We start from the raw sequence: 12,971 nt of genomic DNA on the forward strand, positions 1-12,971 counted from the left end.
TTCAAATATTCACTTACTGCCCCTGTTGGCGATTTGTGGTGGTTGATAATTTTTTTGTGAACACTCACATGCCAGTATCTCTGCCTAATGCTTACTTGTTGCTTACCAGATTGTGACCCATTGTGGCCCATTGTGACACTTTCTGACATTCTAATGCGACTTACTCTCAGCATTCCTTATACAAATTTTCAAAGAATAATACTGGCAGTTCGATACAAATTGAAGTGTCAACACATTTGCTGTAACACCCTGTAAGTGTATAAATGTGATTTATGCATTTTACGTTTTCTCTCCAGCGCCTATTCATGTAGGAAGTTCCACACACATCCAAGTACACTCGAATATATTCTTCAATTTTGCATTAGATCTTTCATGCAGGAGTTTTGTGTACACAAACATATGTATGTATATATGTATGTACGCGTGTATATTTTAACGAAAGCAATCATACTTTCAATGTTATGGAAAAATACTAGGGTATTCCAAAAATATTATATAAATAAAAAGTATGTTATGAGGCACTGCTTATTTGTGTCACTTAAACTCAAAGTTTTTAACTGCCATTCACTAAAAAGTCTCATTCACGTATAATTCAAGCGACGCAAAATTTTGGAATCTATCCTTATCCTATATAAAAGGAAATGAGAGTCAAACGCATAATTTGCAATGTAAAAAAAAAGAAGGTGACAGAATAATTTTTCCACTCTGTAATGACTTGAAATTAATAAGTAAAAAAGAACCGACTGCCAGACTGACTTGAAAGAAACGAGGCCTCCTGGATTACAAAAAAGGTGACAGCAGCGCACGCAACAAGATGTTACATTTTCTTGACCCCCAGTTTTTGATTGAATTGTGGCTTAAGGTGCTGGAACAATGGTAAGCAGATATGTACCCTATGATCAGAAAGTACCAGAAATGTTTAAATAAAGCAAAACACCGTTAAATTTGAGGCAAATTTATTTGATTTCCTTCAAAATATAACCCGTCTGAAGCAACAAACATGTGCCAACGTTTAACCCAGTCATCCATGTACACCTGGTAGGCCGATGAAGGGATGGCCTTCAGCTCCTTCGTCGCATTCTTTTTGATCTCCTCTATTGACTGAAATCTCCCTCCACGAAGTGATAACTTCAACTTGGGAAAGAAAAAGAAGTCGCACGGGGCCATATCAGGTGAACACGGTGCTTGCACTATGGTATTTACCAACATAAGAAAAAAATATGGATCGGTTTCCACGTGCCCGGTTCGTTTAAATTAAAAATTCCTGGTACTTTTTGAGCGTAGGGTAAGTCGACGGAGTTATGAGTGTTTTTCATGCCTGTTGTTCTTAGCCGGTTTTCTATAGTTACACGACTCTAAAGTTCAATCAGTGCATCTGTTTGATGGCGATATGTTTGCGCTGGCTCGTTGATTGATAAAGTTGATGAAACTGGTTGACGGTGATTCAAATTTATATTGAAATTCCTTTCATTCAAAATGCTATCTACTCTTTCAGTCTTATCTGTTTTAAATAGTTTGTGACTAGATTTCCAAGAATGTGTAGATCAATCGTTAGAAGCTTTCGAAAAGCTTTCTATCGTATATTTTTTTGGCACTCTTCGCAACGTACCGTAGAGAATGGTATTAGTTTTATAAAAAGGATAGTTATTCAAAGCTCTTTCTACTATAACACAAGCGAAGATCAAAGAAAAAAACTGAATGAAAATTTAACAAGAACGGTAACGTTAACTTTTTTTTTCTATACTCTTATTAGAGTTAGTTTTCATAGCAATGCAATAACTTTTTAGTGAAAGTTCGATTTGAAAAAAACATGAATTGGGGCCTTGACATATCTTCTTCTAAAGGGTTTTCCAATAACAGGTGTTATTTTGAATATACCGCTATTTTGGTAGATATCACTTTTGATTCTGTCATTTTTTGGTATTTGACAAGTAGAAACTAAGTCATTAATAAAAATGGAACGATGCACGCTTAAGCAAATCATTGAAATTATTAAAATTCACTATAAAAATTTCCATTTTGTGGAACAATATCAAGACGCACACCACAAATAGGAGGAGGAGCTCGGCCTAACACCCAAAAATAGGGTGTACGCGCCAATTATATATATATAAAAATGGTGCAAATTTAGCAGAGATGGTTCGTAAAACTCGAACAATTTTGGGTCATCGTGAAGCACCTTGTCGGTCCGCAATACAGAAATTGGTGAAAAAATTCGAGTTGTTGGGACAAGTCAGTGATGTGAAGAATAAAACCAGTGCACGTTGCTCAAGAACAGCAGGAAATATTGCTGTTGTAGTCGAAAGTGTTGAAGAAAACCCAAGTTTGTCCATTTTTCGTAGTTCTTTGGAATTAGGCATTCCACAAACATCATTGCACCGTATTTTGCATAAAGATTTGGGTCTTAAAGCCTATAAGGTCCAGTTAACACAAGAACTCAAGCCGGCCGATCATCAACAACGTCGTGTTTTTGGTGATTGGGTCGTGGAAATGCATGAAAATGATCCGGAATTCCATCGAAAAATCATCTTGAGTGATGAGGCCCATTTCCACCTTGGTGACTTCGTCAACAAGCAAAATTGTCGGATATGGGGCTCACAAAATCCAATAGTTATTGTTGAAAAGCCTCTCTATCCTCAAGTCGTGACTATTTGGTGCGGTTTTTGGTCCGGCGGAGTCATTGAAGCTTACTTTTTTCGAAAATTAAGCTGGAGTAACAGTTACGGTGAATGGATTGCGCTATCGAGAGATGATTAACGATTTTTTTATAGCCGGAATTGGATGGTATTGTTCTGGACAATGTTTCTTTTCAACAAGATGGCGCTAGGTGCCACACAAGCAACGAAACCATTGATCTTTTACGGGAAAAGTTTCCGGACCGTGTTATCTCTCGAAGAGGTGATCACCATTGGCTACCGAGATCTTGTGATTTAACACCTTGTGACTTTTTTCTTTAGGGCACGTGGCAAGAGAAAGAAAAGGTCTACGCCAACAGTCCAGGGTCGATTCAAGACCACAAAGAGGGAACTCGTAAGGCTAACGAGGAAATAGGGTGGCCACTTTGCAATTCGGTTATGGAAAATTTCATGAAAAGGATATCGTCCTGTAAGCGTGGCCGTGGTGGTCATTTGCCTGATGTTATTTTCCATTATTAACGGCACATCTTTCTCTTTATAATGAAATAAACATCCGATCATTTATAATAAAAAATAAGAAAAATGCTTTTCTTTGAATATCAAAATAACGCCTCCTATTGGAAAATCCTTTATATTCAGAAAAATATATTTTGTATTATAATACTATCCATACTCAAATTAAAACAGTTATATCCCGACGCGATCCCGGAAATTTGGGACTAACTTTGATTAAAATCGAAAACTAATTGAACTTGTATGGAATTTAAGAAAGTAGCATCCCGGAACGAGTCCCGAAAATTCGGGATTTCATATTATAGTAGACACTGTTATCACAGTACTTGTAATAAAAGAAAAGGTATATTGAATTTTTATAGAATTTAAGAAAAGTAGAATCCCGGAAATTCTAGATTTAATTTCTAACAGATACCAATACAATTTAAAAAAAGAGACTGTATTAAATTGTTAGTGAATTGAGCAAAGTTATATCCCGAGACGATCCCGATTTAGCTTTATAAAAAGCAAAAACTAATTGTGTTACTAATTTTTGTTTTTATTTACTTTAAGGGGGTCTTCTGGTCTCTAGCGAAAAAAAAATCGATTTTTTTTTTTTTTGCATAATTTTGTTGTATGTGTATGCGAGAATACGCCACAGAAAGGATTTTTTGAAAATCGCATTTTTTCACATTTTTCTGGGCACCGAAGTGTACCCTCCTCCGGCCGTTTGCATCATAAACTTTATCTTTAAACGCGTTTCCCCGAAAATCGTGTTTTTTAAGCATTTTGGTCACACTTTTCATAGTAGTTATACTCCGATTTCAATGGTTTTGGTCTTAAAAGGTTCGGAAAACTTACCGCTAAGTTTCCCCGTGTACGATTTTTGAAATTTTTTTTCATTCCATTTTTATAACCTTTTAAAGTTCAAAAAATAAGCAAAAAAAAATTTTTTTTGCAAATTGTTGCATAACTTTTGAAAAAAATTAAAAAAAAAAAATCTGTCACGGGAAAACTTAACCAGGGCAACTCTGAAGACAACGCATATCTAATTTTTGCTTTCTGATTACCCAGGTGGAAAAACCGTGACCAAAATGGAGACCTGTTTCGTTTGGAGGTGGACGTCTTCAGCACCATTTCAAGGTCGCGGGTGTTAATTTTTTTCAAAGTCAAAACCATTTTTTAAAAGCCAAGACATGTACCTTTAAAATAAAAAAAAATTTTTTTTTAAATATTAACAGGATTTGTCACAATCAATCCCCAAAAAAACCCTTCATTTCAGGGCCTCGAGACCAGAAGACCCCCTTAATAATAATTGAAATTAATACTGAATTTAAGAAAGTTATATCCCGAGACGAATTCCGAAAATTCGGGATGTAATATATGTAGTAAAAGATACTATTAAAAAAAGCAAAAGCTAATTAAATTTTTACTAAATTTGAGAAAGTTACATCCCACAACGGATTTCGTACATTCGGGATTTCATATCATAATAGACACTATTACCACAGTTCTTATAAAAAAAACATAAATCATAATGAACTTTTACTGAATTTAAAAAAAGTTATACGAAATCCCAAAAATTCAGGATTTAGTCTCGATGTCACCAGATTAACATAACAGTTATCATTAATATGCATACCCCTTAATTTTAATTTAACCAATAATTTATTTTCAATCCCAAGTACCCTACTTCGTAAGCCCATGATTACTTGGGCTTGGTACTACTAACCACCCTCATATTCAAGGCATATCTAGTTATACTACAGAAATATATAGTGTGTGAGTGTGTATGTATGTTATGATGCATATTCCTATTAGACTCACCTGGTGGCATAAAGCGACGACTGCCTACGGGCGCCTCAGCATATGGCAAGCCCAGATATTGATCAACATCACGTAGACCTGTCGACGATTGAAAGTTACGGGTGATGCCCATTAGACGTCCCTGTTTGATGTTTAGCTCTTTGGTGTATTGCAACTTCTCGGGCACAATGTGACGACGCTCATTTGTGTGCACCACTTTGTTGTATTTATTATGAAAGTTGGTCTTATTATTGTTATTCTTACTGCTATTATAATGGTTGGTGTTGCCACTGCCAGCAGCTGTTGGTTCAACAATAGTGTCAACAGCAAAATTAGAACTTAGGGCGACAGCAGCAGCCGCTTTAGCACCACTAACACTCGAAGGATGCGGCTGCTCGACAGGGCTTAGATTGTTGGTATTGTAATTATTTTCAATGTGATTTTGGTTAACACTTTTTTTACTATTGTTGCTTCTGTTGTTCGGCGTTGTAGCTGTTGTTGTTTGTTTGTTGTTATGTACGCCATTGCTTTCGTTGTTATGGTTGCCGTTACTGCTGCTGCTGCTGCTGCTTGTGCTGCTGCTGTTGTTGCTTTCATGCTCTATTTTTCTCAGCAATTCCCTACTACGAATATTATTTTTAAACTCATCATTGATGCTGGCATAGCTGGCATTTGCCAAGCGCCCAGCTGCTGCATCATTTGCAAATAACTTTGCGATATTCGCTTTAAAATCGTATGCCAAATAATCGGAGTTGACGACATTCTTCGACTGCTTTAAATTTCTCGCTATCAAACGTTTTGCTTGGCTGCTGACTGTGGTGAATGAATTGTGACCAGCACTGGGAATTGGTGTCGTTATAGTAACTGTGGTCGCTGCCATTTGCAGCGGCGCTTCTCCTTCCTTTGTTTGCATTTGCTTTGTTGCCGTTGTTGCTTTGGCTTCGTTAATGCTTTTAGTAGCATTCACTTTGCTACTGTCAATATTTCCTGCCTCCTTTGCCACGGATATGCTACGAGTAGACTTCGAATTTGACCCATTGATATCTGCGTATGGCTGTGTGATTGGCACTTCGTTGTTATTCTCTTCGGTCACTAGGCGCTCATCACTTTCGCTGTCAACTTCCGACGGCGCGGCGACGGGCATTTCCTGCTGCTTGTCGAATTGTGTAGGCATTATTTCTGCTGCTTCTGTCACTACATCGCCCACCACTTGCCGCGGGGTAGTAATCACTGTCACCATTGCACTTGTTTTAGTAGCTTTTTCGCTTTTTTCTCCCACTTTTAGTACTGACAATCCTATGACGGCGGTTTTCGTCAGCTGCTGCTCATTGCAGTTGTTGCTCGTTTGCAGCTGTTTTAGTGGCAAATGGTTGTGGGTTATTTGTATGCTTTGTTGTTGTGCAGCCCACGAGCAGCCATCGCCATGTAGTCGATTCTGTTGTATGCTGACAAAAGTCAGCCAAAAGAGCCAAACCGCGGCGAAGCTAGAAAAACATCGCCAATGGCATCGGCGTCGGAAATACATTTTGTGGCACGCGACGCGGCACAGTTCTGCAGTCGCTAAAAACTATTACTATTGCTATTGGTGTAAGTGGTGCTGATATTGGTGTGAAAGCCTTCAGTCAGCTTCTAGTGCTTCTGGTATTTGGCGTCAATGGCAGTTTTCGAGGTCAGTATGAGCGCACAGTTGCTGCTTCGTGTTTTCGTAATTTGGTTTTTTATTTGCTTTTATTGTGGATTCCTGTGCTGCGCTGCTGGTTTTTTCTACGAAAGCTTGCGATTATCTCAGTTGTTTTTGTGTTTTATGACTTTTTGTTTACTTCGATTTTATTATTCCACTTTGCATTATTTCTTTTACTCAGTTTTCTATTGTCAACTGTGCATTTTTTGCTTTATTTCATATTATCGACACGTCACTGTCACGTCCGAGTGCCGCGGAAATTCCGTTTTCAATTTCATTTCACTACTTCTATTTTTATCTTACACACTTTTTTTTTATTCTCGTTTTATCTTAAGAACTTGTCTTTTAGTTTTGCTACCTTTCAGTGTTTTTGGTTTTCGCTTTCACATTTTGTGTTCTTTTGAAAAAATTTCATTGACATTTTCCAATTTAGTCGGAATGCTTGTTTTTGGTGTCGGTGTAGTTGTGAATCACTAGCATTTATTTAATGATTTTTATCTTTAAATACATACATTCACATATAGGGTATACATTTCATGACAATTTTTATTTTATTTTTTTTGTTAAAGTTGATTTAAATGCTTCTGGGTACGTAAAACTGGTTGCTTGAAAAGTAATAAAGCAATGCAAATTTTGAAATTGAATTAATAAAATGTCGATGGAATGTCCGGCCAATTCGTTGAGAGATCATGCATTTTTTTTTAAAACTACTGCACGGTGCATGTTTCATGCCATTTGCTTATGAAAAAATATTACTAAAATAAAAGGTATTCAAAAAATTTCTTCAGATATGTTTAGTTAAAGCTTAGAAGATACCTTATAATTTTTTTCTAATTTTCTGTTGGCGTTATATAGTAGAAACAAGCGCCGGACGCGGTGCCGAATGGAACGACATGGAATTAAGGTTAATATTTTTTCTTTCAGCATAACGTCCCACATTTATTATGGATACGGTCAGAGCAGCCCTAGGGGCGCTTCGCTCCAATACAATTGCAGGCATGGTGCATGTCTTCAAACGTATTCAAATTTATCTGCACTAGAAAGCCTACTGCGTTTTTCCGATAGAAACGTCTCACCAAAAAATCTAAATTTGAAGGGTGTCCCGCACAACATTTTAAAAACTACTGTTACAGAGCCTTAATTTTTACCTAAAAGTCAATGTCTTCGTTGCAAATCCAGATGTTCTCTTGCATTCATAGAGCGGTTATCAACAAAACTCAATTATCCAAATGTTACTACAGCACTTTTTATAACTTTAGTAAGACAAAAACTAGAATATGACTGGATGGTCTGGTAATCTCACTATCAAATTTACATACATACGAGGTATGTTCAAAAAGTATCGCGGATTTTGAATTTTCGCAGGTTACGTTTCCGTCTCGTCTCCGATTTTTAACTATTCAAAAATATGGATAACCTGATTGGACACGCATAAAAATACGTGTGAAATGAGCGGGCAGAATTATGCTGTCAGTGATGTGGCAGCCAAAATTACTCTCACAATTTTGCTTTAGATGGCCAAACTTGGTAATCTGTCATCCATGAAAATTTATTGCCTCCAGGGAGCAGATGATTCAATTCTAGTCCATTTCTTTTGGCCGAAGTTAAACTTACTTTTCGGTCTCGAGTATCAATGTCTCCTTTTTGACCATAGATCCATAACATCCTTCCAACGTACGTTAAGATCAACCATACCTTAATTTTACAAAGAGATTAGAATCAGCCTGATACAATCCATTTTTTTCTCATTTTGCTGCCTATGTTGATAATTTTCATCAAACTATTTATTTTTTCAATAAAGTACAAAATTTTAAAAGAAAATGTATAATATTAATAATAAATAATCGGCCCTGGAGCCATCCGTGAAAAGCCGAAAACAGGGTTCGCTATAATACTCATTTTTGTTTTCTCGTTTAACCACTCCAAAATTGTCGTCATTTAGTTTGCGATAACCGACAGGCTAACCAAACAGCTGATTTTGTTTTATCGATTGTCGATATAAAATATGCTACCGAATATCAAATTCGTTAAAATTGTGGTTAAGAAACATAATTGGCGTCACTTCTCCCTTTATTACAAACAAATAGGCCTCACTTATACAAGGTGAAATGAGTTAGTTCGTTGGAAGTTACATCACTAGCGGACTTCCAGTCAAAGCTTGGTTACATTCGGTTCACAGGAAGCGAAGTTATTGAGTCTGAAGTGTAAGTATGTTAGTGTTAGCGGTACAAAAATGAGTTTCGAACAAAGAGCTAACATCAATTTTTTTTTTTTAAGCGGTAAAACGTTTAACGAAACATTTAATTGATAAAAAAAGTGGATGGCGATGATTGTCTATCTCGTGCCAGAGTTCATGATGGTTGACACGTTTCAGAGATGGGTGAGAGGACATGAATGACAATGAACGTACGAGCCGCCCAAATCAGTAATGACTCCATCGAAAATGTTCGTAAATGTATCTAAAATAACCCGGCCGCCGAAGCCGAATGGGTTGGTGCGTGATTACCATTCGGAATTCACAGAGACGTCGTTGGTTCGAATCTCGGTGAAAGTAAAATTAATGAAAACATTTTTCTAATAGCGGTCGCCCCTCGGCAGGCAATGGCAAACCTCCGAGTGTATTTCTGCCATGAAAAAGCTCCTCATAAAAATATCTGCCTTTCGGAGTCGGCTTGAAACTGTAGGTCCCTCCATTTGTGGAACAACATCAAGACGCACACCACAAATAGGAGGAGGAGCTCGGCCAAACACCTAACAGAAGAGTATGCGCCAATTATTTGGGCTTACGAAAGGTCTGTGCACGTTTCATTCCACAAAAGTTAACTGAGGACCAAAAATTGCTATGAATTCAACATTCGAAAGACCTCATTAGAGAGGCGAGAACAGAGAAGAACTTCCTTTACAAAATTGTAACTGGTGATGAACCGTGATGTTTCCAACATAAACTTGAAATTAAGCATCCGAATGGAGTGCCGAATGGGGGGCGCCAGACGAGCCACCATATAAAAAATCGTGTTTGAAGAAGTCAAAAATCAAGTCGATGCTCATTTGTTTTTACGATTCCAAGGGAATTATGAACAAAGAGTTCATGCCAACGGGCCAACTGTCAATGCATTTTTCTATCTTGACGTTTTGAAGTGTTTGTTGCATCGCATTCGTCGAATTCACCCTGAATACCGCGAAGGAGGAAGCTCACGCTTATTGCATGATAATGCACCATCTCATCGATCCACTCGTTTGACTCATTTTTTTACTAGAAATCGCACTTCAACCATCAATGACTCACCGTATTCACCTGATATGGCTCCCTGAGACTTCTACCTATTCGGAAAATTGCATTTGGCCATAAAAGGAAAACGTTTTGCGTTGGTAGATGCCACCCAAAAGGCTTGTACCGGCATCCTAAGCACATTTCTGTCAATGTCCTGAAACACTCTTTTGAAAATGTTTTAAATCGCGCAGAACAGTATGTCGAGGCCAGCGGGGACTATTTTGAATAAATAAACTCGAAGTTATCAGAAAAAAGTTCCTGTAGTTTCTATTTTAGCTCAGTGTTTTTTATTTTGGACTTCACTTTGTATTTCAACAACATATGAACAATTATTGTCATGTTAAAAAAAGTAGTTAGTGCCTAGTGTTTAAGTTTATCTATATAATTTAATAAATAAACTGTTAGTAATGATAATAATAATTGAAATATCTCGAAAAATCCCGTGAGTGCCATTAAAAATCACAAAATTACCATCGTTCGGGATTGAATGTAAGCATTAATAGGTATGCACCATCCGGCACTACTATGGCGGGCTCTTACGTTGTAAACATTAAAAATTGTATGGCCGTAAATATGTATAATATTTCATCGTAGATTTAGTTTATTTATTTTCAGCGTTGCTTTCATTTGCAAATTTATTACTTTTGTTTACGGCTTTTTTTCATTGCATGTAAATTTCATTTATTTGCACAATTCAATGCATTGTATTGAAATTAGTGTGTGCAAATTGCGAATTGCCTCAAAACCAATTTATCCAAGATTTTTGTTTATTAATTCGAGTAGTGCATATATGTACATATGAATGCTTGCACATAAACACATGCAATCATGCATACATACATATGTACACGTATGTACGTAAGTAAATTTAGAGAATATTTTGTGCATGCAGAAATGTGATCGCCCTCGTAACATCTGCTGCCAATAAACGCAATCGCAATAAGTTTTGATTAAGTGAAACAATGTAGCCAGTTTAATACCATTCATGCATACATAAGCATCTATACATATATTGCAACCAATGAAAAAATAAACAAATCTGTGAATGGTAATCAAAATGCAAAATGTAAATTTTTGTAAAATGTTTGTATCTACTAATTTTTTTTTCTATTTTGCAACATTTTGTAGTATTTTTCGATTCTAAGTGCAAACATTTATGCATGTAAAATTAGACAAGCAAATTATACAACATTTTCTGTGTACTGAAGTGTTATATTTGAGGTCAACGATGAAAACCGGAATTTTATATTCATTGATTTGGACAGCTAACAACTATAACAAGCAATCAATCGATTCGAATAAAATTCGAGTGTAATTCAGAACCAATTTTCACTTGTGCAAGCATTTTTCTCTTAAAATCATAAAAAATTAAACATAAAACAGGGCAGACGTGGCAATATGCTTCAATCCATTTAATTGTATTTATTTCACACTCCAGTAGATCAGATCAATAAAAGTGCTAATATTAGCTTACCCTTAGATATAAATGGGTATTTCAAAAGGCGCGCATACCATGAGACTTTTTTTTCAATTTCAAACGTTTATTAACAAAAAATGGTTACCAATTTTATCTTCAAAATAATAGCTAGCGACATATTTTTCCCATCTCTCAGGCAATTTGTGGATGCCGCGCCAAAAAAATTGGCTGTCTTTGGTCACAAACCAACCATCGAGCCATTTTTTGGCTTCTTCGTGAGAATTGAAGCGCTGCTCGGAAAGTGCGTCGCCCATCGATGCAAACAAATGATAATCGGAAGGCGCCAAATCTGGTGAGTAAGCCGCATGCACAAGCGGTTCCCAATAGTACGTCTCCATCAATTCCCGGGTCGCTCTTTTTCGATGCGGTGGTGCATTGTCATCAAGAAAAATTACTTTGTGACGCCGATCGGCATATTCTGGGCGTTCTTCGATGTATAGCGCTATTCAAATCAGCCAATTGTCGTTGGTAGCATGCACCGTCAACTGTTTCACCTGGTTTTAATAGCTCGTACCAAATCATACCACGCTGATCCCACAAAACACACAGCATTGCCTTGCGGCCGAAGCGATTTGGTTTTGCCGTTGGTTTTGGCTTGTGGCCGGGCGGACCATACGATCGTTTACGCTTGGGATTGGAGAAATACACCCATTTTTCATCACCCATAACGAATCGATGCCAAAAAGACTTCCATTTGAACCGGGAGAGCAGCATTTTACGAGTGGTTTTTCGGTTCTCTTGCTGCCTTTCAATCAGTTCATGCGGCTCCCATCTTCCGACCTTTAAAATCATTCCCATGTCTTTCCGACGTTTGGAAATGGTTTCTTGGGTCACTCCCAACCGCTTTGCCACCATTTCTTGCGTTTGACCATCATCTTCATCCAACAGTGCTTGCAATTCGGCGTCCTCAAACTTTTTCGGTGGCCGGCCACGGTCCTCGTTCTCCACGCTAAAATCACCACTTCGGAATTTTTCAAACCACCTGAAACACTGTGCTCTACTTAGAAGCTTCTATTATAAGCATTTGAAGCGTTTTTTAGAAGCGTTTTTCTTCAATTGATAACAGAAAATCAACGATGTCCGCAAATCGTAGTTTGAAGGCACGAAATTCGACATTTTTAAGAGCGACAAAAATGCATTGTTGTATGAAACGTAACAAACAATGAACTGAATATTGTTGACAGATGACAGACGAAAACACAAGACATTTGGTAAGGTTTAAAATTACTCCTAGCGACATCTATGGACTAATAGCTGACAGTCTCATTTTATAGGTACATACCTGGTAGATTTTGTTTTAAAATGAAATACATATGTAAAAGTTTAGATTATTTCTTGTTTCATTATTTTTATTCGAAACACAAATTGAACTATTGTTAAATTTTTGTTCGTTATCGTACACAGTTTTTGTATACGAAGATCCCTTTCAAATCTTACAAGATGGCTCATAATTATTCACGTACGTTAACCATATTTGATACTTGTAAACTAGACAGCTGCAGTATCCAAACAGAGAAGCATTGGAGCTCGTAAATATCGAATTAAAGATTTCCATCATTCAAAATAAAACAAAATGAACAAATTTTTGAAAAAAAAAAAGGACGATTA

At 37.0% G+C, this 12,971-nt stretch overlaps 1 protein-coding gene across 2 annotated transcripts in view; it reads right to left on the reverse strand.

Annotated features, from left to right (window-relative positions):
* Window positions 1-12,971, reverse strand: part of LOC128871129 (uncharacterized) — a 410,182-nt gene that overhangs the window by 361,851 nt on the left and 35,360 nt on the right. For both annotated transcript variants that reach the window (XM_054113306.1, XM_054113305.1), the window contains exon 2: window positions 4,956-7,088. In XM_054113306.1, the coding sequence (XP_053969281.1) occupies window positions 4,956-6,459 (1,504 nt within the window). In that variant the 5' untranslated portion in view covers window positions 6,460-7,088. The remainder of the gene's footprint in view (window positions 1-4,955; window positions 7,089-12,971) is intronic.

Source organism: Anastrepha ludens, chromosome 2, assembly GCF_028408465.1.
Source record: "Anastrepha ludens isolate Willacy chromosome 2, idAnaLude1.1, whole genome shotgun sequence".
Lineage (NCBI taxonomy): Eukaryota > Metazoa > Arthropoda > Insecta > Diptera > Tephritidae > Anastrepha > Anastrepha ludens.